Source organism: Petaurus breviceps, unplaced genomic scaffold (assembly GCF_028583685.1).
Source record: "Petaurus breviceps papuanus isolate PSGF00001 unplaced genomic scaffold, PetGlider_PUasm1.0 181, whole genome shotgun sequence".
Lineage (NCBI taxonomy): Eukaryota > Metazoa > Chordata > Mammalia > Diprotodontia > Petauridae > Petaurus > Petaurus breviceps.
The window spans coordinates 11788331-11815550 of NW_027185784.1; the positions used below are offsets into that span (position 1 = coordinate 11788331).

General features: G+C 45.7%; 1 protein-coding gene and 1 long non-coding RNA gene across 2 annotated transcripts in view; one reads left to right on the plus strand and one right to left on the minus strand.

The window, feature by feature from the left end:
* Positions 1 to 15204: 15204 nt before the first annotated feature.
* Positions 15205 to 27220, minus strand: part of LOC138160584 (uncharacterized) — a 29742-nt gene continuing 17726 nt past the window's right edge. Inside the window, exons 2-4 of the long non-coding RNA XR_011168171.1 lie at positions 19103 to 19210; positions 17624 to 17717; positions 15205 to 15389 (exon numbers count right to left, since the gene is read on the minus strand). This is a non-coding gene — a long non-coding RNA (uncharacterized lncRNA). The remainder of the gene's footprint in view (positions 15390 to 17623; positions 17718 to 19102; positions 19211 to 27220) is intronic.
* On the plus strand, positions 19309 to 25841 carry LOC138160356 (uncharacterized). The gene is made up of 6 exons (XM_069086982.1): positions 19309 to 19521; positions 20487 to 20618; positions 21055 to 21133; positions 21249 to 21442; positions 22722 to 22751; positions 25046 to 25841. The coding sequence occupies exons 1-6, from the start codon at positions 19309 to 19311 to the stop codon at positions 25496 to 25498; spliced, it is 1101 nt and encodes a 366-aa protein (XP_068943083.1). The 3' UTR covers positions 25499 to 25841.

Here is a 27220-nt window from a genome sequence, read left to right on the forward strand (position 1 = left end):
CTGCCCAGAGAGCTTAGGATGTGGAAAAGTACAAGGAAGCCCTCAGAGACAAGAACGAGGGTTCAAGGCCTCCCTCTGACAGTGGCTACCTCTGGGCCCTGAGCCTCAGTCCCCTCTTGTGTAAAATTTGGGGTCTGAGGTCCCTTCCAGTACTAAATCTATGACCCTCTCCCAACTCTATCCTCCTCATCTCTGCCCATGGCAGCTCTTTCTTCAGAACTCTCCTTCTCTCTAGCCCCTAGAACAAGGGTGGGGAACCTTTGGCCTTGAGGCCACATGTGGCCCTCTAGGTCCTCAAGTGCAGCCATTTGACTGAATCCTTAGGATCAGGAAAGGCTTCATGTCGAAGGTGGTAAAGAAGCTAGAAGATTCTAAGAGGTGTAGTTGAAGAGGGAATTCTCCCCAGACACAGGGAAAAGTGTGAACAAAGGCACCCAGGTAAAGAGGGAAAATCCTTTGGATTCAGTCAAAGGGTCCTACCTGAGGACCTAGAGGACCACGTGTGACCTCAAGGCCACAGTTTCCCTTCCCCTGCCCTAGAATCTCACCCAGGAAAAGAACAGCCCCTTTGCCACTGATATCCCTGAAAGATCAATTTTTTAAAATAACCTTATAATTTATCACATGAGCATATATCTCAATTATTCAATACCATGTGAGCAAGGCTGGACACCTCCCTAGGTTCCCCAGGAAAACTGCTCAGATTGGCTGAGGGACTTGGTCTGGTTCTTTGGGGTCTATAGAAAACCATCAGCTAAATAGAAGTCATCAGTCTTCCAACCAGGAGACCCCTGAGAAGGCAGTGATGGGGTAGGGGAGGAGAAAAGCAGACTCTGGCCTTTGGTCTCAACCTCCTTTCTCTTCTCTCTCCCTCCCGTCCCCCAGCCAGTGGGAGACATAGGGAACCTTGGACTGTCCATCTTATTGGTCTCCCAGTAGCATGCCTGGAAGGCCAGAAGGGCTGCCTGACCAAAATAAGGAAAGTAGCTTTAAGGCTAAGAGCCCAGTAGAAAAGAAACCTACTAACTTCCTTCCCTAAGGGAAACCATGAATTCTCCACAAAGGAATGAAAAGGACTTCCAGCCACCAAGCCGCTGTGAGTGAGTTACTTCTTTCCCAAGAGGGTACTCTAACCTGAGCCCACTTTCCCTTAGAATCTGTAATTGTTGGTGGGAAAGTGTGTTACAGACTTGGGGGTGGGGGGCGGGGGGGGGCGGTGTGGAATTAAGCAATAATCAATAAACATTTATTAAACACCTATGTGCAAGGCACTATGCCAAGCACTGGCAATACAAAAAGAAGCAAAAGACAGTCCCTGCCCTCAAGGAGTTTACAATCTAACGGAGGAAACAACATGTGCACACACACACACACACAATACATACCTACACAATACATATGCATATGTACACACATAAGTGTATAGTATATATAACCATATCCATATGTGTATATGTGTTACATGTGTGTATATCAAACTATATACAGGATAAATAGGAAAGAATTAAGAGAGAGAAGGTACTGGAATTAAGAGGAGTTGGGGAAGGTTTCCTGTAGGAGGTGGGATTTTAGCTGGCTTACTAACTGCTTTTACTATGCTAAAGGAATAAAGCCCTTGGGAGTTTGTGGGGGTTTGTAAGCTTTAGTATTAGGCCAACAACCCTCCTCTTCCTCAGGACCAACCTTAGAGTCCATGGGTCACATAATAGCCACACTCTGGTGAACTGAGTCATTAGCACAAGTCAGAATAGTAGCTCAAGAACCTCTATGTAATATATAAATAATCAAGGGCGAGTGAAGTTGCATTGGAACCACAAGAATGAAAGTGTTTATAGTTTTCTCCTCATCTGTCTGCTTCTCCTAATTCTCTCCATTTGCCCTGTTCTCCACCCCTAAGACCTTTCCCTTCACCCTTCTTCTTCCTCCTGTTGCTGCCTCTTGTTTCTTTTCTCTCCTTCCTGCCCCCAAAAGCTGCTACTCTTAGTCTCCCTGGAACCTGAGATGGAGAAAGAGCAGCTCCTCTTTCCCCCATAATGTTTCATGGATTCTCTTGCAGCCAAAGTATGGCAGGAGCAAGGTGGGCCCCAGTGGCCATTGTCACCTCTTCCCCTGCCACTCCGAACAATGGCTTCCCAGCTACTAGGTTCTGAGTTCTACGCCGAACTCTGGGACAAGGAGGGAACTGACTCAAGGTGAGGCTAAAGGAGAGGAGAAGAAAAGAGGGGGAGAGAGACGGACAGACAAAGACAGAGAGAGAGAAGGAGAGAGAGAGAGAGAGAGAGAGAGAGAGAGAGAGAGAGAGAGAGAGAGAAGGGAGTCATGGAGGGAGGGAAAGAGAGAGAGAGAGAGAGGGAGAGACAGAGAGAGACTGAGAGAGGGAGAGAGGGACTTTATTTATTTATGTTGGGAGGGTTGGAGTGAGATGGAAAATGAGGCTGCAAGGCAGATCTACAGTAAAAGAGCCAAGACTCAGGACCTCTGTGTCTACTGGACCAAGGGCCTCATGCTAGCTGGCAGTTCTGAGAAGCCCTGCACCCCTTCTCTCCTGATCACCATCTCTGCTCCTCAAACTTAACCCCCGGTGGGGCCATTTCAGCTTCAGAGGTTCCTATAGAAAGATCAGTGGAAGAGAAGATGCAAAAGAGAATGAAAAGCACAGAATTCTTCCTTTTTATCCTGTCAAGTGGCCTTCTATTCCTGTTTCTAAAACAGTTTCTTAATCTGGGTCCATGCTGCCATTCACCATGGAGAGATTTCAGAAGTCTATGATCCTAGATAGAAAAAAAAATACATCGTTATTTTTACTCACCTCTAGCTGAAATTTACCATTTCCTTCAAGGAAGTGGTGGTGGGTGCCCTCTTCCTCCCAAAAGACCTCAGGCTTGGGCTTATGAAGGCCAGGTTAAGTCCTAGAGGAAGCCTGACCTCAAAGAAGGAAGTCAGACTCTCCTTTACACCCTAAAGCCCCAGGGGAAACCCCTTAAGAAAAGCTTAGGACTCAAAAAACATTTAGCTGTACTTTTTGTAATAGCAAAGAATTAGAAACAAAGTAGATGCCCATGGACTGAGAGATAGTTAAACAAATTATGGTACATGATACAAATTGTAAAACAAAATGTGGCACAATTGTAATGGAATATTACTATGCTGTAAGAAATGATGTTTGTGATGATTATGGAGAAGTATGGGAAGATCTCTGTGAATTGATGCAGAGTGAAATAAGCAGAGCCAAAAATACAATATATATATATAGTAACTAGAACAACAGAAGTGGAAAGGATGACTCACCAAAAAAATCAAAAGTAAATGTAACAAAATTCTGAAGATCAAGAGAACTCAAGTAAAGCTAGATAAGAAGACACTCCTTCACAGAGGTGGAAGGTCCACAGGTGTTAACTGGTTTGGTTTTTTTTTTTCCAATGTATTGATCAGTTATGTGGGTATTTGTCTTTCTAAAAAAAATACTATTTGTTATTTGGAATGGCTCTCTAGCAAGACATGGGGAAGCAAACTAGGGATAATGATGATATAAGAAACAGAAAATATCAATACAAACTTAATTTTTTAATGAAAAGCTTAGAATTGATCACACACACACACACACACACAAGGTTTGAATACCTAGAAAAGTGGCAACTAAGTGGCTTAGTGAACAGAATGCCCACCCTGGAGTCAGGAAAACTCATCTCCCTGAGTTCAAATCTGGCATCAGACACTTACTAGTTGTGTGACCCTGGGCAAGTCACTTAGCGCTATCCGCATCAGCTCCCTTATCTGTCAAATGAGCTGGAGAAGGAAATGGCAAACTACTCCAGTATCTTTGCCAAGAAAATCCCCAATGGGATCACAAAAACTGCCAGATGACTGAACAACAACTGAGCTTAGAAAAGTGCTCCATGTACACAGTGAAACATATAGAAGAGAGTTCTGCCACAAAATACTCATAAGCAACCACTGACAAACACCTAAAACACACAACGATGCTTTCCCTGAGAGACTGATGCTTGAAACATCAAACAATTTATGGGATCACTGAGCAGACATTCCACTTTCACTCTTACATCTTCCCTGAACAGCTCACTCGGGTCCAGGGCTTCTGGCCACACGGGGGTTTCTGTAATCCTGTAGGCCCCCACCCTCTTTGAAAAGTTGTTGCAAAGATCGCCTCCTTCTGGGAAATCAGCACCTGGACCCAGAGACTCCAGACTTCATAAACTCCTGCTCATGTGCCTGGACTATAGTAGGTGCTAGATCCATGCTAGCTCTTGTCACCGTCGTCCTCCTGGTCACCCTGGGGCTGCAGTCGAGGCCAGGGGTATCTATCTCAGGACTGCTGGTTGGTTGCCTGTACTCAGGGAAAGAGGCGTAAAGTAGAAGAGGCAGCTTAAGGGCTTGAGATGCGGTCGAGCTCACCTTGACAAGAAGCAAACATTCTTATTGCTTAAAGTCCCCATTGCTTCTAGGGGAAGGGGAGAAAGATCTCTCTTTTTTTCTCTCCTACCCCCCAAAGTCAAAGGCAGGGCTATAAGCATCTCAACACATTCAATAGAGAGGAAGACAAAGCAAAGAGAGGGCAGAATCGTTCCTCTTAAGGTCTATGGTTGTTCAATTGTTTTTCAGTTGAGTCTGACTCCTGGTGACGCCTTTTGGGGTTTTCTTGGCCGAGATACTGGAGTAGTTTGTCATTTTCTTCTCCAGTTCATTTTACAGATGAGGAAACTGAGGCAAACAGGGTTAAGTGACTTGCCCAGGATCACACAGCTGGTAAATATCTGAAGCAGAATTTGAACTCAGGTCCTCCTCAATTCAGGGTCAGCATTCTATCCACTGAGTCACCTAGCTGCCCCAAGGACTGTGGAGTGGCAGCTTATTCAGATTCAATTGCTAATCATATTCAACCATTCTACCCCACTCCCATCTTGGGGGACTAGCCAGGAGCCCTTTAAGCAAGGGGCCAGGTATATGTGTCTCTGGAAAGAGCCAGGGTGCTGATTCAACTCTATGTATGCTCCATGTGATGGCCCCTGGTCTATCCCCACATGTGCTTAGCTACATAGGAAGTCAAGTCAATAAGCATTTATTAAATGCCTACTGTGTGCCAGGTACTGTTCTAAGTGTAAGGGATTCAAAAAGAGGTAAAAATAGTCCCTGCCCCCAAGAAGGGTCTAGAAGATAGGGTGAGGGGGGATCCCTTATTTACCTCCCATTACAATGAGATGCTACGGTTCCATGATTCCTTTTCTCTGTGATACCAGTTACAGTTATCCCTTCCATATCATAGAGGTTAAAGGCATGGTGCCCCTGCAAGCTGGAAAATCCTTGTAAAGCTTTTTGGCCATCCTTTGGTACCAGATAAGAAATTTAAATTATTATGGTATTAAAAATTGAATATATTTATTTTATATAGTACTATACATATATTTTATGCATTTCTGAGTTTCTAAACTTTTTCTGTGTCATCTGCTGGCCTTCACATGTCATCTGAGACTTCTGCAAAACTCTCCAAAAATTCCCATTTAATTTTTGATGCCGAACTGCAATATATCAAAACTGCTATGGGGAAAGTCACAGTGTGGAAGGGACAACTATAGTCTGTTCTGGAATTCAAGATCAGAATTGCTCATGGTCCCTGGCAAATGAAGGACAGACAGAGAGCAGAATGAAATGAGATAATCTTATTAGCTGTGATGCATAGGGCAGGTGGGAGTGCGGGTGTAAGGAGGGACTGCCCATAAGGGTATTATCAGCTCATTTCTCATACCTAACAGGGTTAACCCAGTGTACCAGCTGCCACCATCTTGACCCATATCCCCTTGGCTCTGGACTGACTAGTCTTCCTTCTGCCTGTACTCAACCAGAGTGGATAGTGTCCTATCTGGAATTCTGCACCCAGGAGCAGTAAAGGGGCACTGATAAGGTGATCCAGACCTCAGAACCATGAGCTCCCTGAACCCTCATTTTGGTGCCTGATGAAGCTGTGGTCAGGAGCATTCAGAAATGAGAAAGACTGCTTCCCCCCCCCAGGTAAGATTTAGTGGGGCGGTAGTAGGGCTGGCAAGCTCAGTCAGAGACATTGGGAGGAGATGGGTATCCAGGAATACAGCAGATTCCTGGGTTTCCTTTTGAAAAACCAAGCTTGGCTTCAGGGCTGAGGGGACAACCCTGAGGGATCTAGAGAAACTTAGGTAAGGATGAAAGACTAGGTCACATAGGGCTAACAAAGCCAATGAAAGACCAAAATATTCCCCAGACATCTAATTCATGATGACCCACAAGCAGGTAAAGTTGGAAAGGCAAAAGGGTTTCTGATGGTCAAAAATCCAGGCAGGGAGCAATTGGTTTCAGGGCACCAGGAAGGAGAAGCTGGGCATCTGGGGTAGGCAAAGGGGCTCTTTCCCTCAGCCTTGTTCCCCAGTTCTCTGCCTGACTGGTGGAGGTATTGTTCAGCAATGATTGAGTGAGGTCGAAGAATACAGTCCTCTCAAGGGTTTAAGAATTTCTAACTTAGTCCTTGCTTACGGGCCCAAATGCCTGAACTCTGCTTTGGCCATCCGTGGGGCAGGTACTGCTTCGGTCAGCCTGTCTTCCCCCTTTCTGCTTGTTGCCTTTGGTTTCACTGCTAACTGCCAACCCTCCATGCCCTACATCCCATCCCCTTCACTTTGGCCCCTGGGACAAGCCATGCCCTGGGAGGATCTTGGAGTCACTTTAAAAAGTACTAACAAGGTATTCAGGAAGAAAGCTAAGACTGAGAGAGCTGGGCAGCCCAGGTTCCCACATATAGCTGCTATGAGAATGCCATCCTTGCTACCCATCTGTCCCTGTTTCTTTCTCTTCTCTGATTCTTCCTTTTTATTATAGAGTCACTACAAAGCTGTAGAACTAAAGCATGTCCCACCTCCCTCCCTCTGATGTGGCAAGAGATCTGGGTTTAGGTCCCTTAACCCAACAAAAGACACCAGGTATTCCAAGTCCGCCCTCTCCCTCCTCTATGGGTGGTGTGGGAAGAAGTTGGGGATGGGGAACCTATGTGCTGGAATGAGGCTCAGGGGGTCAGTAGATCCAAAGGCCAAGTAATCTCAGGGACTTAGTGCCAGGTTATACCAATGGAAAAAAAAAACAGAGGCCACCCTCTTTCTTTCACAGTGAACAACAGAGAAGAGCAGACTCTTCTGAGGCTGAAATGGCCAACAGGAGGTTGACATGGCTCACCTTGCTGCTGACTGCAGTTGTGACCTTTCACATAAACACAGGTACCAGGATGAGGCTGGTAGCTCCCTTTCCCATAACCACCTTTGGCCAGCAAGGGTGGGAACTAGTCTTTTAGGGTTATGGTCACCAGGGAAGTTGGTCAGTGTCTGGAAGGCTGGGACATAGGAGAGTGTCAGGGTCAGACCTTTCTAGAACAGGGTTAAATTTAGGGTTGGGACTTCTACCACCAAGCTCAGACTCATAGCTCAGATTCCAGTCATACTTCTGCCACAGCCTCTATATTCTGCCTTTTTGATTTTCCATCTAACCATTATCTCAAAAAGAGCCAAAACAAATAAAATATATTGGAATAGTGCTTGACACATAGTAGGCCCTTAATAAATGCTAATTGACCGACTGAATGACTTATTGATCTACACAAAAAGGTTAAGAACTGATTAGATAGAGGACTGAGGACATCTGTGGACATGCCAACATTTAGGAACAGAACTATGGTTAGGAACTATTTAAGTTGGGGCAAAACAGTGTTGAGAAGGCAATGGTGAGCGTTATGGACAATTTGACAAGGAGAAGGATCAGTGGCATGGAGAACAGGGGACAGAACATCTACCAATATTCCAAAAGAAGAATGCCTTGACTTTGACCTTTCAAGGACTGGAGGGGAACCCAGAATCACAGGGTCAGAAATTTGGAAGGGACTTCAGCAGTAATTCAAGCTATACACGATAACAAATCCAAGTGGTCACTCAGTCTCTGTTTGAACACTTCTAGGGGGGGGGGGGGGACCCACCGTCCCTGGAATGAGAGCGCCCATTCCACTTTGGTCGAGCTCTAATTATTAGTAATTATTACTCCTGGTTCTGTTTTCTGGGGTCAGATAGAAAATGTCTAATCCTTCCTCCTCAAGAGAACCCTTCAAATATCTGAATGAATATAAAAGTACTGTGCTAAGTATACCCTGGGAATGCCAAACATCAAAGTCTACCCATTCTTAAGTTCTTTTTTTTTTTTTTTTGTAAGGCCAGCAGGATTAAGTGACTTGTCCAGAGTCACACAGTCTGAGACCAGATTTGAATTCAGGTTCTCCTGACTCCAGGGCCAGTGCTCTGTCCACTGAACCACCTAGCTGCACCCTCTTTTTTACATTCTAATGGGGAAGACAACACACAAAGGGGAGTGGTAGGTGGCCAAAGAGGGTTGGTTCAGAAAGTTACTGGGGTGGTGAGTGGAGTTGGAGGGAGGTAGACTGACACATCCCCTGCAGGAACTATGGCAGAATTGAACTTGGTTCATAGTTCCAGAAGTTTGGGGGTGAGAGAGAAAGGAAGGCACAGTGGAGGTGATAACTAGAGAGCCCAGAGCCTGGGCTTTTTCTGAAATAGTGGTCCTGGAGAGGCAGTAACCAATTTGGAGAGTTGGGGCACAAGGGCAGAAGCTTCTTCCAGGAGCTGGAAGTCTGCTGGTTTTCTCTACTCTGGATCAAACATTCCCAGGTTCTTTAATGGACCCTCATATGGCATAAACTTAAGGGTCTTCATCATCCTGATAGCCCTTATCTAAGTTCTCTCTAGCTTATCAGTGTGTCTCCTACACTATGGCATCCAGAATTGAAATCAATACTTCAGATGACGTCTGACCAGGGCAGATTAGAGAAGGAACATCACCTCTATTCTTGGAAACTGTGCCTCCCTTAATGCAGCCCAAGACCCCCTGAGCTTTTTTGTCCACCAAATCACAAGGTTGACTAGTGTTGAGCTTGTATTCCACTAAAATCTCCACATATTTTCAGGAAAAAAAATGCTATCTAGGCTTTCCCCATCTTGTATTTCTAAATTGATTCTTTCAAACCAACTGTAAGACTTGACATTTATCACTTTTGAATTTCATAATCAGTCATTAAGAATTGAATAAGCCCTTCCTATGTGCCAGACCCTTGCTAAGCACTGGGGGTATAAAGAAAGGCAAAAATATGAGGTGCCCTCAAGGAGCTTATATTCTGACAAGGCAAAGTAATATGCAAAAGAAAGTAAGTACCCAATAAAAATAGAACAGAATCTTAAAGGAAGGCACTGGCAGCAGGAGAGACCAGAAAAGGTCTCCCTGTAGAAGGTGAGATTTGCATTGAATCTTAAAAGGAAGCCAGGGAAGACAGAAAATGAAGGAAAACATTTGGATATGGGAGGGCAGCTAGTGAAAGCCACAGTCAAGAGTTGGAATGTCTCCTATGAGGAACAGCACGTTGGCCTGTGTAACTGGATCATAGAGTGGATAGGACAGGCCTGGAGTCAGGAAGACTCATCTCCCTGAGTTCAAATCCAGCCTCAGATACTTACTAGCTGTGTGACCCTAGGCAAGTCACTTAACCCTGTTTGCCTCAGTTTCCTCATCTATAAAATGAGCTAGAGAAGGAAATGGCAAACTACTGAAAAGGCACAACTGAAAAACGACTGAGTTGTAGACCTGAAGAAACAGACATGACTTAAAACAATTGAATAACAACAGAAGTGTAAGAAGATGGTAAAGGTAGTAAGGGCTTTAAAAACCTAATAGAAGGTTTTATATTTGATCCTAGAGGTAATAGGGAGCCACAGTAGTTTATTATACAGGAGGAGTAATTTGTTCAGACAGTAAGTGAACAATGGACGGAATAGAGAGAGATTTGAGTAAAGGAAACCAATCAAAGATTGTGGCAATAGTCCAGGGATGTGGTAGGGAGGGTATCTGTGACTGGAGAACAGGAAATGTATATTAGAGATGCTGGGAAGGTACAATGACAAGATTTGGCAACAGACTGGATATGTGGAAGGCAGTATCAGAATGTGTCACATTCAGCAGAATGTTCTAGACTCTCAAGACCTGTTTGCATCTTATTTTGTGGTCCGGTGTGTTAGCCACCCCCCTCAGGTTTGTATCATCTGTAAATTGGATAAGCCATTGATGCCTCTATTCCAAGCCTCTGAAAAATGTTAAGTAGCATGGGTTCAAGCATAGGTATTCTACTGGAGATTTGCTGACAAGCTGACAATGAACCATTAAAAATTAGTCATCCCAATACAACCCACCATCCAATTCTGGGTCCTAATTGTGTTATAATCTAGTCCACAGCTTTCTATCTTTTCCAAAAGAAGAATAAAAGATACTTTATCACATTTTTTTTAAAAATCTAGTATGGGGAAACATTTGTTCAGTGGTGCCTGACTTTTCACGACCCTATTTGGGTTTTTTTTGACAAAGATACTGGAGCGGTTTGCCATTTCCTTCTCCAGTTCATTTTACAGATAAGGAAACTGAGACAACCAGATTAAGTGACTTGTCAGGGTCACACAGCTAATAAGTGTTTGAGGCCATATTTGAACTCATAAAAATGAGTTTTCCTTCCTCCAGGCCTGGCACTCAATCTACTTCCCTACCTAGATGCGCCCCCCCCCCCCCAAATCTAGGTAAATTCTATCTATTGAAAGTAGGCAGAGGCAAAGGACACCATGCTGAAGGAACCCTGGCAGTAATGCTTGAGGGTAGTTGTGCCAGGTGACTACCTACCCAGTACATTGGAGGACCACAGAGAGAGGCATAGGGATGATGACTTATTTGGGGAGGAAGAACCCTACCTGTTACCCCCATGATATAAACATCTTGGACCTAAGTCCTTTCACCCAATACTAGTTGCAGTTCTGTTTAGGAGATAGAACAAGGAAGATGAGCCAGTAGAGGAGTCAGAGAAAGAGTAGTAGTAGTAGTAGTAGGAGTAGGAGGAGGAGGAGGAGGAGGAGAAGGAGGAAGAAAGTGGGGTATCATGGAAGCTTAGGGAGAAAGAGTATTTCAAAAGGGAAGGGGTGGTTAGCATTATCAAATATTACAGAAAGTTTAAGAGAATGAGTTGATGAGCAAAGGTGATTGAATTTGGGAATTAAGACATCATTGGTGACCTAAATTTAAGAGAGTAGTTTCAGTAGTTGGGTAGAAGTTCCTACTGAAGCCCTCAACATATATGTCTATATATCTCCAGCTGGTACAGATCAGTGCAGGGGGGGCAGCAACATCTTCACAGAGATCCCAGAAAACAGCCCCAATGGCTCCTTCGTGGCCAACCTGACAGGCTTTGGGGACCCACTGACCAGTGGCTTGCAGCTCTGCCTAAGTGGTGCTGACGCCCACTGGTTCTACTTGGAGGGGAAGACAATTCGTCTGAATGTGTCCACAGAGAAGGCCCTGGACCGAGAGGTATGGGCAGACCTCTTGGGAAGGTCTGGGACATGGGAGGTGGGCCCTGGGGAAAGTCTGGGGCATGAGAGGAGGGTCCTGGGAAAAGTCTGGGGTATGAGATGAGGACTCTGGGGGAAATAGGGGTTCAGAGAACAGGGTTGAAGAGGAAGGTAGAGTTAGTGTAAGCTCATGGAGAGAGTGGAGGAGCTGCTTGGTCTACCACATATAGGCTGTGTGCCCCTGTGCAAATCAATTCACTTTTCAATTCACTAAGCAACAATAAGACTACAAGTTTCAAGGCACTGAGGGAGTTTCCTCCCTAGGCAGGTTCTTCCCTACATACAAAAACAGAATAAAGCATTGTGCTCAATGTCTGCAAACCTGGGTTCTAGACCCAAATTTACTATTCTTTGATCACATAACTGGACAAGTCATTGCCCCTCTTACAGAGGAGTTTAACTGAATGATCCTTAAGATCCTTTTTGGTCCTAACAATCCATGAGACTCTGATTATGGCAACAGTGATAACCAAAACTGATATATCAATGTAGAAGGCCTGATGTCTCGGCTCTGTCTGGAGAGAGCTCAGGCCAGGTTGAGGAAGACGGTTGAGGAAGTCCAGTCCCCTTTGCCATCTGCACAGCTGGATTAGGTCTCCCCTTGATGACCTGTCAGTGTCCCTGGGATCATGGCAATGGGGCAGTGGAGGAGAGGCCTAGAATAATGTGGACTGTGGTATTGGAAATAAAATAATAACAGTAACGAATCGCACTTGAAAGTTTATAAAACACTTTGAACACATGATCTCATTTGAGCCCCCCAAAAAACCCTGTGAGGTTTAGTGCTGTTATTATTATCACACCCATTTTACAGATAAGGAAATGGAGGCTGAGAGGTTAATTTGCCCAGGTTCACACAGCTGATATGTATCTGCTGTAGCATTTGAACCTGGGAATTTCTGACTATAAGTCTTGCTCTCTGGAGTCTGCTTGGAGGAGGTGGGTAGGGAGCAGACTGTAAGTGGGGAGTGAGGGCTGGCATTGAGAACAATGGTATATGGAGGACTAAGATAGTTACACTGGGCAGGCTGGTCAAAGTCTGTTGTCTCTGGCAGTGCCACCATCTCTAATCCTCCCAGATGTGGGTCCCAACAATTTAAAACTGCACCAAGACATTGGAGACATCCTGTATTATTTCAGCTGATCTTCTGAGTCTCTTTGAGGATGATAAACTTCCCAGCTTATGTCCATGGGGATGTCCACCTAGCCTAGGCCATTTGGACCGCCATATCTTTGGGTTGTAGCAGTGGACATGGAAGATTATCTGATCCTAGATTCCCCTTGCCAAACCCAAGGCACCTCTCTGTCCAGGGTACTTTGGATAGCTTGGGCCAAAGTGAGGCCAAGACTAACGCTGGTTTCCCTGTCCAACCCCTTAGGCCTTGAACTCTCCTGTGTTGGTAGTGACCCTATTCTGTTCTGAAGACAGCCTCCCCACGGTAAGCCACTCAACTCCACCTGTCCCTCTTCTATCCCCGTCCATCTGAAACACACTCCCCTGTCTGGTGGGCTTCCTCCTACATCCCATGACCTCCCCTACATTCTCCCAATTCCTCAGGTGGAGTATAGGGTCATCATACAAGTGCTCAATGAGAATGATCACCAGCCCCACTTCCAAGAAGAGCTCCCGGTGACCCAGAACATCAGTGAGGTAAGGCCAGGACTGGGGAGGAGGAGGGTAAGGAGAGGCTCAAGAGCAGAAGGCAGGGTGGTAGCAGCATAGGGTTTGGGTTCAAGAGGGTGTTGCTGGAATGAAAAGAGCTGTTAACAGCAGGAGGGCATAGCTAGTTGGAAAGGCATACCCAGCGCTCATATCCTTCTCTTCCCAGCTGACCGCCCTTCACTCGGTGGTGTTTACAACCCAGGCTGAAGATGGGGATGGGGACTCCCTCATGTACTCCATCGACAACACTTCTGTGAGTCTCTGCAAAGCAACTGGTGGGCCAGGAATGAGGTTCAGGACACAGGGAGGGTCTCCCCATTAACACTCAGCCCTCTTCAAATTCCATTCAGACTTTCATGAAGGAATCTCGGGATTCCCAAGGGAGCCTTTGGGAATCAGGAAGGAAAGGAGATCACTGAACTGCAGATTTAGAATCTGGAGGTTTGGGTTTTTTTTTAAAGCAATTGGGGTTAAGTAACTTGCTCAAGGTTACACGGCCAGTTATTTCTGGGTGTGGTACTAAGTATCTGAGCCCGGATTTGATCCCCAGGTCATCCCAACACTGGGGCCAGTGCTCTTACTTGCTGAGCCACCTGGCCACCCTGGAATTGGGAAGTTTTTAGAGGTCATCTAGTCCAACCTCTCATTTTATATATGAGGCTTAGGGAGGTTGTGACTTGCCCAAGGTCACACAGATAATAAACATCAGAGGCAGCATCTGCTTCCAGAGATGGTGCTCTCTACACAAATAGCACACTGCTTCAGGACTGAGCTGCAGCCACCAAAACCACTGACTTGACCTCTCTTACTCTCACCATTTCAGCCTGATGCCATGTACTTCCGAATTGACCTGCCCAACAGTGGGAGGGTGGTCCTGGCACAACCACTGGACTTTGAGGCCAAACGCCAACTTGAAGTGGTGATCCACGCCATGGTATACAGTCACAGGACATGGATCTGTGATCTATGCGCCATCACTATCAAGCAGAGAGACCCACCCCATCCTTCCAAGGAGAGAGCTGAGAGCCCCAGAGGAAAGAGGACAGATAGCAGGCATTCTACTCAGAGTCCCAGTGTCCTCTCTCCCAACCACACTCAGGGTCCATCTCCTTGGGCTGCTACCCCCAGTCTCCTTTTCTAATGTCTCTAAGTGGCTCAGGTCACAGCTGGCCTCTGCTCCCCTTCATAGGATCAGGGCTGGTGGTCTCAGAACAAATCCCTCCACCCCCACCCCCAAGTCCCTGATCCAATTGAAGGATTTGCAGGAGGCAAGGGAGGTCATTTGATAATCGTTCTGGACCTATGTTGCTGTGTTCTTGTCCCCAAACATTGATCACAGGCGGAGGAATGCCCAGGGCTCTCTTGGCTGTTTTCTGGGCACCACCATGGAGGATTCTGCCTTTCCAAGAGATGAATGCTTCCCTGCCCTCATCTTAGAATAGAATAAGTGTCATAACAATCATCATAATAGCTACATTCATCTGGCATTTTAAATTTTATATGTTTTCTCATTTTATGCTTCCAATGACCCTATGAGAAAGATGCTATTTTTTTATCCCCATTTTACAGATAAGGAAACTGAGACTGAGGGAGGTTAAGTAACTTTCCAAGGGTTACCCAGCTGGTAAGTGACTGGGGCAGGATTTGAATTCACATCTTCCTGACTCCAGGTCCATTAGGCCTTGTTGGTAATGAGGATGTTCTCTTCAGGTTGGGATGTTACAAAGCTCTGTGTCTTGGGTGAGGATCCTGCCCCAACTAAGCTGACCTTGGTCTCTCCCAACAGGAGATGAGTACCAGGGAACGCTACAAATGCTCCATCACCATCCATATCAATGTTCTAGATGGGGATGACCAGTACCCAAGCTTCCTGCCCTGCCGCCCCCTGAGTCCTCTGAACTCCCATGTCTGCCTAAGCCCCATTTACACAGCCAACATCACAGAGGGACAAACCCTGGTGAGTTCCCTTACTTCTGAAACAGCTGTTGGCATAGGGCCCTGGGAGTCCAAGGAGATTGAAGCAAACCTATCCCAAGCAATACCAGTAGACTCCAGGATGCCAGTTTCCAGAGGGAAAGGGCAAAGAAGGGAGGGAATAAGAGGGCAGGGAGGGAGGAGAAAGAGGTACCACTTACTGCTTCTTTTCTCAAAAGAGTCCAGGTCACTGGGCAAATATCCAAATCCTCATTCCCATGAGGCCCTCCTCTAATTAGATCCTCTGTTCTTCAACCCAAGAAACATGTACTAAGAATCTGTTGAGGATATAAAGATGTTTTTAAATAACATGGTCCCTGCCCTCTGACAGCTTACAATCTAATAGGGAGACCATCATGAGTATACAGATAAAGGTGATAAAAGACAGAATGGGAGAAGGCAAAGGAGAGAACTGGGCAAAGTGTAATAAGAAAACTTGAGGTCCAAAGCGGCCACTCCTCTGTTAGGGGTGATTAGGGAAGGCACAGAGAGCCAGGTGGTTACCTGAGCTCAGTCTTCTCAGGACTCTACGTATAATTGGTTAGCATATTGAGGAACAGCAGAGAGTGAGGGCCTCTGGAATATCACAGTCATAAGGAAATAGGTAACATTTACATGGAGTTTTAAGACTTGCCAAGGATTTCATGTGTATTATCTCATTTGATTCTCACAATAATCCAAAGGGGAATACTAGGGTTCCCACCCTGATCTGTTCAGAGAAAATTCTTATCTTTCCTTAAGTCCCTGCTAATACCTCCCCTCTTCCAGCCTGGAGTGTGGAGTGAACCTTAGGAGGTCACCTTTAATGACCCTTGAGTCTTCTCCCTCTCCAGGAAGGACCTTTACACTTCCAACCTGGGGACATTTATGCAGAGGATGGAGACCGTGACCTCAAGGCTGCTATCTCCTATTCCATTCTCACAGGTATGGACCCACTGAGGCCACAGGATGGACTGGGTCTCCAACAAAAAGTCAGGCTCTGGTCTTTGATCTTCAGCCCCGTCCCATATAAGCCACCCTCCCTCCTTCTTCTAATGGGGTTCTAGGTCAGAAAGCATCAAAGCCACTTTCAGAAGGTGCTACCAGTAGGGGGAGTGCTGGTTTGGGAGATGGTCTGTGACCAAGTTCAGAGTCTGTTCCTTACTACCTCAGTGACCCTGGATGAATCCCTCTACCCTCTCTGGGTCTCAATGTCCTCTTCTTAAAATGAGATGGTTGAACTAGATCAGTGGTCTTTAACCTAAGGTCTGTGGATTTTGTTTTTGTTTTTAAAAAATATTTTTCTCACTGTACTTCAATAGCATTGGCTTCCTTTGAAATGTTATGTATTTTTTTGCACTTATTCTAAGAAGGGGTCCAGAGGCTTAACCAAACTCCCAAAAGGTTCCATGATGACAGAAAGGTTAAGAGCCTAGTCTAGAGAGGATCGCTAAAGTCCCTTTAAACATACAGTGCTTGGTACATACTGGAGAGGGAGCTGCCAGGTTGATTTTGAAATGCATCACTGTGGGGCCAGAGAGAGAGCAGAGGAGGAAGGGTAGAGAGAGTGAGGGGTCCCAAGAGAGAGGAGCTGGGCCTGGCAGGTATTGCCCTCTGAAGGAAAACCCTGGGATAGTCCCTTGCTTGTTTCCCCTCTCAAAGGAAGTTTCCTAGGCCTAGTCCTTAGGGAAGCTATGGGAATGAAGAGAAAAGGAAGTAGGAGGCCAAGTAAGAAGTGAGATTAAGGATTCTCACCTGACCGTTTTAATTTGCAGGGGCAGATGGTGATCGTTTTCATATGGATAACACCACAGGGGCCCTAACCATGCAAAAAGAGGCCCCCAGCAGCCACCTCACGTCTGCCTTCCACCTCACTGTGATGGTATGGCCCAATAAAGGGAGACAAAGATGGCAGTCTGGGGCCTTTCTGTTAGCTTGAGGAAACCCCTACAAAGCTCTGGGCTACTCCAATCCCTGGAAATAGAGCATCCTTTGGACTCTGTATACCTCCAGAAAGGATGAACAACTGGACAAGAGAAGCTATCACCTTCAGGCCTGTACAGAGAAGGGAGGGCATGGTAATGACAACTAGTTATATAGAGCTTTCACTTGTGATCCTTCTTCTTCCACCCATGTCTGGACAGTTTTGTGGAAGGGCAGCCCAGTACTGCTGCTTATGTGAAGGAAGATGGGAAGAAAAATGTGATTCCTGATTGGCAGAGAGAAAAACGAGGGAGATGCTTAATAGCTGGGGTAAAGGAATCACTTTATTTATTTATTTATTTGGAGACAATCAGGGTCACACAGCTAGTAATGTCTGAGGCTCGATTTGAACTCAGGTCCTCCTGACTCCAGGGCCGGTGCTTTGTCCACTAGGTCACTTAGTTGCTCCAGGAATTCACTTTAGACTGTTTCAATTCTTGGGAGAGAAACTTTGGAGACAGGTGTGGAGAGATAAGCTCTAAAGAGGTAATGAAATGAGAACTTTTGGATGGTAGATGAGAACCCTCAAGGTCAAGGAAAGTGTCTATACCTGTCTACAGCTCTAAAGGCTTTCCACCTTTCTCTTGCCCTCCTCCCTGGGGCTCTTTTCTCTGTATGTGTCTCCAAAATCTCTCTCCATGTCTCTGAAACAAACCAAAATAAAAAAACAAAACAAAACCAAAAAACAAACCAAACAGGTAAATGGCATCCCCCTCAGCATTCACTCAACTATCAATATTACTGCCCTCTAATTAAGCAACACTCGGTACAGGGCTTATTTTTACCTTTTGCAAAACTATCCTGGGCTTTGGCAGATGCAGAGTTCCCCGGGTTTACAAAGGACTTTCTTCATAGTAATCCAGTGGGGGAAATAGTTCCGTTTTTATTATACTCATTTTACAGATGAAAGGATTGAGGATCAGAAAGGCTAAGAGATTTGCCTAGCTGTCAGCAGTCTTCTGCCCTGCAGTGCCCTTCCTACCACACCAGGAAATAGTCATAGAACAGTGGGATGGTGAGGGAGTGAGGCTAGAGAGAAGGATGGCTGTTGCCATGGGATATAGATGGGGAGCTGGGAGGGAGGAAGAGGAGGGGGCTAGGGAAGCATCATACTGGAGTAGAAAGAAGACTTCGGTTCAGTAGAGCTGGAATCCTGCAACCTTGAGCAAATCACCCAGCCTCTATGCTTTACTCAGCTTACTCATCTATAAAATGAAGGTTAGACTGAATGATTTCTAAGATTCCTTCCAAGTCTAAAATCCTATGATCATGTGGCCTTGTAGGAGCAGAATAGTTGAACCCATTGGATCTTATGGGGAGATGATTAGAGAAATGATGGGTTTTGTTGGGTTTTTTTTTTTCGTATTTCTGAACCAAAAACTCATCTGGGCTGTTTGGGATCAGGATGCACACCCACATCTTGACTTTGGGTTAAGACCTCGGGTCACAATCCCTCTCCCTGCTTCATTTCCCCCCTCTGTGAGGTGTTGCTTGAGAAATAGGATTATGGGAGTCATGACTGTCAATCCTACCTCTAGACGAGAAAGGCAACAGAGCTACAGAAACTCTAGGAACCAGGTGTGCTCCACCCTACAAGGAGATGGTTTTTCCATCAACAGGACGGGGTCTTTGTTCTTTTCGTTTAAAAACATTTTTTAAAATCATCAAACATTTTTTTTCTATCACTCTTCCTCCCCTCCTCCCCCTGTCCCATCACTGGGGGTTGGGGGGGGGGCGGGGCAAAACAGACAAAAAACCCAAAAAACTAAATAAACAAACAAAAAACCCTTGTAAGCATAGTCAAACTAAACAAATTCCCATGTTGGCCATGTCCCAAAATGTATGTCTTAATCTGCGTATTGGTCCAGCACCTATCTGTCAATGGTCCTCTATAACCATCGCTGATCAGATTTCCAAATCTTTTAGAATTGTTCCGTTTTACAACGTTGATGCTATAGTATAAATTTATTTTTCTCATTTCACTCTGTATTAATCTATCAATATAAATCTTTCCAGGTTTCTCTGATACCTCTTCTTCTTCCTTCTTTTTCTTTTTCTTTCCCTTCTTCTTCCTATCTTTTTCCTCTTCCTCTTTGTCTTCTTCTTCCTCAGTGAAACAGGGTCATTCATCTCCAACCTGGAAAGGAAGCCTAATGGTAACAGAAGAGACATAGCAATATTCCTCTGGGCCCTGATGAATTTATAGCTCTGAACCTGACATTCTTTCCCTTTCTTATGCCCCTACAGGCTGCCCAGGTGAATGACCCCAGAAAGTATGCTGTGTCAGAGGTGTTGGTGAGGGTACTGGCTACCAATCACCACCCACCCCACTTCTCCCTACCCCACCATACTGCCTTTGTGTCCAAGGGTCCAGACACTGCCACCCTCCTGGTCACCTATGGTGGAACCGTCCTTTCTCTCCACGCAGTGGACCCTGATTTCCCCAATGTGAGTTATAACCCTTTCCTCAGAGTTCGGGGCCTTCTATGGGTATGAGGGATATTTCTCTTTCCAACCCTTAAAGAACTCTATAGAGGGGATATACTTATCCAGACCATGGCCAACCAAAGAGGGGGTACATGGAGAGAGGGCATCAATCAGCTGACAAGTCCTTATTAAAACCCTTTGCGGTTCTAGGAGCAAGACACGCTATCTCTTGACTCCTGGCATTCTCTGGCTATCCCTCATGCCTGAGATTTTCTCCCTCCTCATCTCCACCTCCTTCAAGTCCCAGCTAAAACCCCACCTTCTAAGAGAAGCCTTTCCTAATCCCTCTTAATCTAGTGTCTTCCTTCTGTTGATTATTTCCTGCCAATCCTGTATATATTTGCCTTTTACATAGCTGTTAGTATGTTGCCCCCATCTTGCACTATGAGCTCCTTGAAAGAAAATCTATCCTTTGCCTTTCTTTATATCTCCAACTGAGGGCCTGATTGACTGACTGACTCTTACTATGTGCTAAGCATTGTTCTAAGCGCTAGAAGACACAAAGAAAGGTGATAATAGTCCTTGTCTTCAAAGAGTTTACATTCTAATGGCAGAGACATGTTAATAATTAGGTACATATGGTACAGGATATATACAGAATAGATGAAAGGTAACCTGGAAGAAAAAGCATTAGCAGTTGTCAGGGACAGGGAAAGTTCTTCTGCAGAAGGGACTACTTGAGCTAAGTTGTGAAGGAAGTCAGGAATTCTAAGCTGAGAAAGGAGAACATCACAGTTCCAAGGACTGGGGATTTTAGGTGAGGGACACTAGCAAAAGTCCAGTATACTCAGATAGTGAGACAGGTACCTCCAATGGGAAATGGGGAGAGACCCTTGGGTGTGGAATTATGGGAAATACATACACACACACACACACACACGTCTACTGCTTTTCTCCTCCATACATCTAGTGCCTATCCCCAACAGGGAGTTAATCCAAACCTTTGGTACAAGCTAGTGCCTGAAGGCAACCACTCCCAGCTCTTCTCGGTCACAAGGGATGGACTGCTCCTAGCTAAGCCAAACCAGCTCCAGCCACAGGAGACATACTTCCTGCAGGTAAAAGGCTACCCCAAACCTCCCCATCCCCCCCCCCCCCCCCCCCGCACCCCAGCCCAAGTCTTCTTCTCTGGTCCTAGGGACTGATTCTCTGTTCTCAACCCTACCCCACCCCTTCATAACTTCCTTCCTTAAGATCTCCTGGCTTATAATTGCAATTAAGCATGACTCCCTCGTCCTAAGGAGAGGCTGGGACCAAAGATGCCTGGATTCACTTCTCAAATTGACCTTGTTGGGCAATCCTGGGTAACTCCTATGGTTCCACAACTGAAAAATATGGCCTCTTTTTACAGAGTGTTGTAGAGGTGGGGTGGATAAGGGGAGGAATTAGGAGAAGAGACAGTTGGTTGAGACATCCCTACTTAACTCCTTCATGACTGAACCAGATGCTTCCTAATCTGTTTTTCCCTCCCTGATCTCTATGGTCTGACTCTAGGTGATTGCCCAGGATGAGGAATCTGGGGAGGTGGCCAACACCACTGTTAGTGTGGAAGTGCTGCCCTTAGGCCAGGCAGGTAAATAGCAAGATCCTAGGGAGGGGGAGGGTGGATGGGCCATGGGAAATGGTAGGAAGATTGGATTGATGATCGATGAGCTGGGTACTCCTTCATTCCATCTTCTGCCTCACAGTTCCTCCAGATCCTTCAGAGTTGTCCTCACCCCCAAGTGTGACTGACAGGGTGGTAGTGGTGGGCAGCCTGTCCCTGGCAGTGCTGTTTCTGGCAGCTGGATTTGGTCTGGGCATTTGGGCACTGAGAAGGTGGCAACGCTATCAGGAGTCCTCCAAGCAGACGGCACTGGCTGATGAGAAGCATCCCAATGTGGTGAGTGGGCAAGTCCTCTGGCCCTCCCTCTGGGAGGAAGGAGGCTGACTGTTGACTTTCCCTGACTTCTGACCCTTCTACTGAGCCTCTCAACTCCAGATTGTAAGGGCACAGAATGCAGAGCTGGAAGGGACTTTGAGATATCATTCAATCTTTTCATTTTACAAAAGAGGGAAACTGAAACCCAGAGAAATGGGGTAATTTGCCCAAGATCAGTCACATAGCCAATCGGACACAGGGGTCAGAATGTGAACACAGGTCCTCTGACTCCAGACCCTTTTCCGCTGTACCATACTCCTCTTTCAAAGAGAGTTGGATTAGTCTTTATTAGTGATAGACAAATACAAAGTGTATTTAACTTGGAGTCACACCACTCAAGACTGAATCATGTCTCTGCTACTTATTCCCAGTGACCACTGGGGCAAATCAAACCTCTCTGGGTCCTGTAAAGTGGAGAGGTTGGACTGGAGTATCTCTGAGGTGCTGATGAATGTGCAGAGAAACAGAAGTGAAGGGCTACAAGGGAAGTTGGATGGGTGCTCCTCTAGTCCATCTTGCCAGTAGCCCTGGAGACCCTGGGCTATGAAGCACTCCCCAATCACAGATAAGGAGAGCTGTAGAGATGCCTACCGTGTTTCCCCGATAATAAGACACTGTCTTATTATTTTTTTGGACAGAAAAACACCAGAGGGCTTATTTTCAGGGGAGGGCTTATTTTAATGAACATTGACAGCAATTTTAATAAACAGGTAAATGTGAACAAAAAAATGTACCTTTATTCAATAAGCAAATCACTGGGGAAGAACAGGATGACGCGCTCACTGCTGCAGCTCTGATTGGATGCAGCTCGGAGCGCGGCGTGCGTTTCACGGGGAGGGGGGGGACGGTGCATACAGAGGGTACCGTAATGTAGCGTGTAGCACAGGGGATCACCTTCACTACAGTAGCAATCTCAATAGGGCTTATTTTAGAGGAATCTTACACAGTAAGGGGAGGGCTTATTTTCGGGATAGGTCTTATTATTGGGGAAACACGGTATTGTCTCTCAATCTGGATGAGGAGGACATGAAATAGGTCTCTCCTGAAGCATCCAAGAATGGCAAAAACCTGCAAAGAACCTCCCCAAAGTTTGTTAAACCTGATGGCCACTGTCCTCTTGTAGTGGCCTACGGGAAGATAAGAGATCCTTCTAGAAGGAACCTAAAGACCATTGATAGGAATGATGATATCCTGGGTGTGATGAATCAGTGACCAAGTCCCTACCCTTTCTCTCTTTTAGCTGCTGGTGTCTCAGAGGCTGCAGGACCAGGTGAGTGACTCAGTGGAACTTCTCTTCCCTGGACTGTAGGACAGCTCAGGCCTTGAGCTCCCCAAACCTAACTGTCCCTCTCAACTTGGTCATTTCCACTTGCCTCCACAGAGGCAACACTGGATTAACTAGTCAAGGAGCCAGGACATCCATCATCTTCTCCTAACCTAGTCCCAATGCCTCTTTAGCTCTCTTAGAATACTGTCCTCCAGGATCCCACCCCTGGCACCCTAAGAATCTCACTTCCCAATCCCCTCCCCAGTCATTCAGGCAAGAAAAAGGGCCAGGGGGTGGGGGTGACTAGGTGGTGGAGTGAATAGAGCACTGGCCCTGGAGTCAGAAGGACCTGAGTTCAAATCTTGCCTCAGACACTTACTAGACGTGTGACCTTGGGCAAGTCACTTACCCCCAACTGCCCTGCCCCGCCTCCAAAAAAGCAAAAAAAAAAAAGAGGAAAAATGACTGGAACATATAGAAAGGGAGAGGACTTTCAGACAAACTTCAGTGGAGAAAAACATCCCACCATGTTTGTTCTCTACTTCTACCTGCTCTACTATGCCCAAATCTTAGCTGCTCCCAACAGGTACCCAAAACATCTTTCCCTGGGAGAGTTTCAGAATCATTTCCTAAGTTTGCTCCTTTCAAGACTGAGAGACATTGCTCTCCCAAATCTCCATTATCCCAATCAATCAACCAACCAAACATTTCTTAAGCACCTACTATGTGGTAGGTGGAAATACAAAAAGAGGCAAAATACAGTCTCTGCCCTCAGGGAGCTCACAAGCTACCAGGAGAGACCACAAGTAAATGTGTACAAATGAGCCACATACGGGGGTAAACAGGAAACTTTAAGAGAGAGAAGGCATTGGGATGAAGAGGGGTTGGAAAAGGTTTCTGGTAGAAGATGGGATTTTCAATGGGACTGAAAGGAAGCCAGGGAAACCAGTAGGTGGCGATGAGGAGAGCATTCCAAGGCATGAAGGACAGCCAGAGAAGATGCCTAGTTGAGCCAAGAGATGGAATGTTTGTGGAACAGAACAGGAGACTCCTGCCCTCGAGAACCTTGGCTTTAGGGAGGAAGATACGCACAAAACATACACAAAATAAATATATCATATTGTGGGGTGGGACACCAGCAGCTGGGAGGCTCAGGAAAGGCTTCATATAGAAGGGGGCCTTGAGCTGAGTTTTATAGGAAATAATGGTAGCTAAGAGATGGTGGTAAGGTGAGAGAGCATTCCCATTAATGGGGTACAGCCTTAACCCTATGTGCTACATAAATATGAGTTGTTATTATTAATAACAAGCAACAACAATGATGGAAAGAACCCTGAGACTGGGTTGTAGACTTAGATCTATCACTAATTAGCTAAGTGATCTTGGCCAAGTTATTGTGACCTCTCAGTTTGCTCATCTATAAAATGGGAATGATGATACCTGCTTCACAAGGCTTATGTGAAGATAATAGGCATATGAGGATACTGTCTAGGGGAAAGAACACTTAGCATATGCCAAGTAGTGTAAGAGCTTAGCACAGTGTACATGGCAGGTACTCAATAAATGCTTATCAATTGATTTAAGCTAGAAATAGAGGGTTTGGGTCTTACCTTGCTTACTTTGGGAGGCCCATGCCTGTGATTCCATTTGATACAAAGAAAAATCTTTTTGAGTTTTAGGAAAACATATCAGGGAGCAGGAAGAGAGGGAAATTAACTACCCCAAGAAGAGCTTCACTAACCTACGCAAAACTCACCCTTTAATAAAAATCGTCAACCACTCTTTCATTGATTTACCTGCTCCTTGGGTCACTGGAAATCCTCTGGGATTCCAGGAAGGGTGATGTTTGGCACAGTCACCCGCTAGTTCCACCTGGCTTAGGTCTCCTGGGGGCTAAGAGCAGCAGACAGAGAGGTGCATAGGTCCCTGCGCCATTTTGATAGAGCAAGCTTGGGCCATCTTTGTGCTTCAGTTGCTGCCTTTGGGGCTTGCAGGTCCCACCATGGGTGAGAAAGAAGCTGGGATTCTGGTTCTGGAGTTAGAGTTCCCATTAGCCATGCTGCAAACTGACAGAGTCGATAGGAGGAGTTGGGATTCATAGCTTTCTTCTGAAGTGAGACTTGATAGGTATAAAGACATGGAGCTGCAGGGCCAAAGGAAACCCAAAGGGAAGAGCAGACATGTTGACACCAATTCCTTCTAGAAAAGAAAATCAACTTTTAATCCACTAACAGCAGGTGCTGAGGCACAGTGGGACTGGCCAGCACTGCAACACTCCTGCCTGTTGTCTCCCACAGGTCAAAGATGGAAAGTTGGGTCCAAACCAAGGCAGTTTCTACTTCCAAAGCAAAGACTTCAATGAACCTGAGGCTTCAACAGACAAAGGGCCCAGAAGAAAAAGAGCTCCAAGTACTGGAGCTAAGAGTCCCTTGCTTCCCACTAGTGGGGATGAAGGGCCTGGATCCAAGGCAAAGACTCTTCCTAATGGCAGGATTCCAGAGCCCGTCATGGCTTTGAGGGCTGTGTGGCCTAGAGAGTCATCCCATTCATCCACAGAGAATATAGACACCATGACTGGAAATGAGGTCATCCCATATCAGGGGGAAAGAACAGGGGAGGACCATCCTGAGAAGCCTGAAGGAGAGACACAGATGGGAGGGAACAGAAGGCCCCAGAGCCCCAGAGAAGGGCCCAGAGATGTTGCTCCTGTGTCCAACCACATGTCCAGAGAGGAAATTAACTTTCCTTAGGTTAGTTCCCATTCACTTGCTGTGGATGAGTGGATAACCCCTTTGCTTTCTACCCAGTAGAAAAACTTCCATGAGGACAATTTTGTCACTTGGAGAGGACTACCGGATCCTAATATCCCTGGCTTACACCGAAAAGCCTCCATTCAGTTCAGAGAAGCCTCCAATAGAGGGTTTATCACTTCCCCTCTCTTCTTCCTACCATCCTTCTACTAGGGTGGACATTGGGAAGGGGGAGGCTCCAATGAACCAGACCTATGACCCATCCAGTGCTTCTTAAACTGTGGGTCTCAACCCCATATGGAGGCACAAAAAAAAACTGGCAACAGTAAAAGGTTGCTGAATGCACAATGACCAAAAATTAATTAAAAATCAAACATGTAATGAATTCGAGGCATTTCTGGCAGCGTTTGTCCATGTTACATTGCCTGAAACTTTTCATACCTGCAGCCTTGGTTTTGAACACAAAGCATGTGCACTTTGCACTGTGGAATGCCCTCAGGCCACATGACACCAACAACCACTACAAAATGAAAAGGGGTCAGAAGTGGAAAAAGTTTAAGAAGCCCTGATCTAGACCAGTGTGAGGGTCTATAAGAGGAATTACAGAATCTCAGAGTTGGGAGGGGGCTCAGTAGTCATCTCATGTGACGTACACATGCATGGGACAGCATCTCTAAGAAGTGGCTGCCCAGCCTCCGTAAGAAGACTGCCAGCAATAGTAACTCCCTGTTTCCTAAGATAGCCTTTTCTACTTGACAACAGCTTCAATTGTTAGGAAGCTTTTACTAATATTGCAACCCTTTTTTTTTTTCATCAAGCATTATATCTGTGTCTCTGCAACTCAGTCAAGACTAGTTCTGGTTTCTGGGACCAAATCTGATTCTTCTGTATCACAACTCTTCAAATACTTGAAGAGACCAACTTGTTGGTTACACTCCATCACATCATCCTCAAAAGCTTAAGCTTGTACCCTTAATAATACTTCATAAAGCAATGCCCTGGGGAGACTGGAGGCAGCATCTGACCCTAAACCTTAATGGTCCTTCCCAGAAGTCTTCAGTTCTTTGTTGCCACTGCTGGGTCTTGCCTGGCCTAGGGAACACTCTTTCTCCTAGAAAATACAGGTACAGATAGAAAATCTCCTTCCCTTAATTCAATCAAGATAGAATGGGAAAAAAAATCAAGGTAGAATGGAAAAAAAATTAAACAAAACAAAATCCTTCACTAGAGTATTATGGGGAAAAGTAAACAAAATAAGATTGTTAGATTTATGAGAGCATCCAGATCTGTTAGCCTTTCTTGGGAGGGAGAAGAAGGAAATTAATCATTTATTAAATGTTTACTCTGTGCCAGGCACTGTGATAAGCTCTTTATAAATATTTCATTTGATCTGAAAAGTTCTATTCTGACCCTTCACCTCAGCATCTGGGCTTGTTAGCCCATCCCACAGTGGAAAGCGCACAGGATTTGGAGTCAGAGAGGCCTGGAGGCCAAGTGCTGGTTTTGCCACTTGTCTAACCTTGTGTCATAAGTCACTTTATCTCTTGAGGCCTCAGTTTGTCTATCTATAGAATGAGGAAGTTGGATTAGATAACCCAAGGTCCCTTCCAGCTCTGAAGTGTTCCAGGGCCATGATAACCCTACAGTCTTATCATGTTCCTTAGCTCCTGGACATGGCCAGCTTGTCTCTTAGTGACACTTAAGTCCCATAGGTAAGCCTCA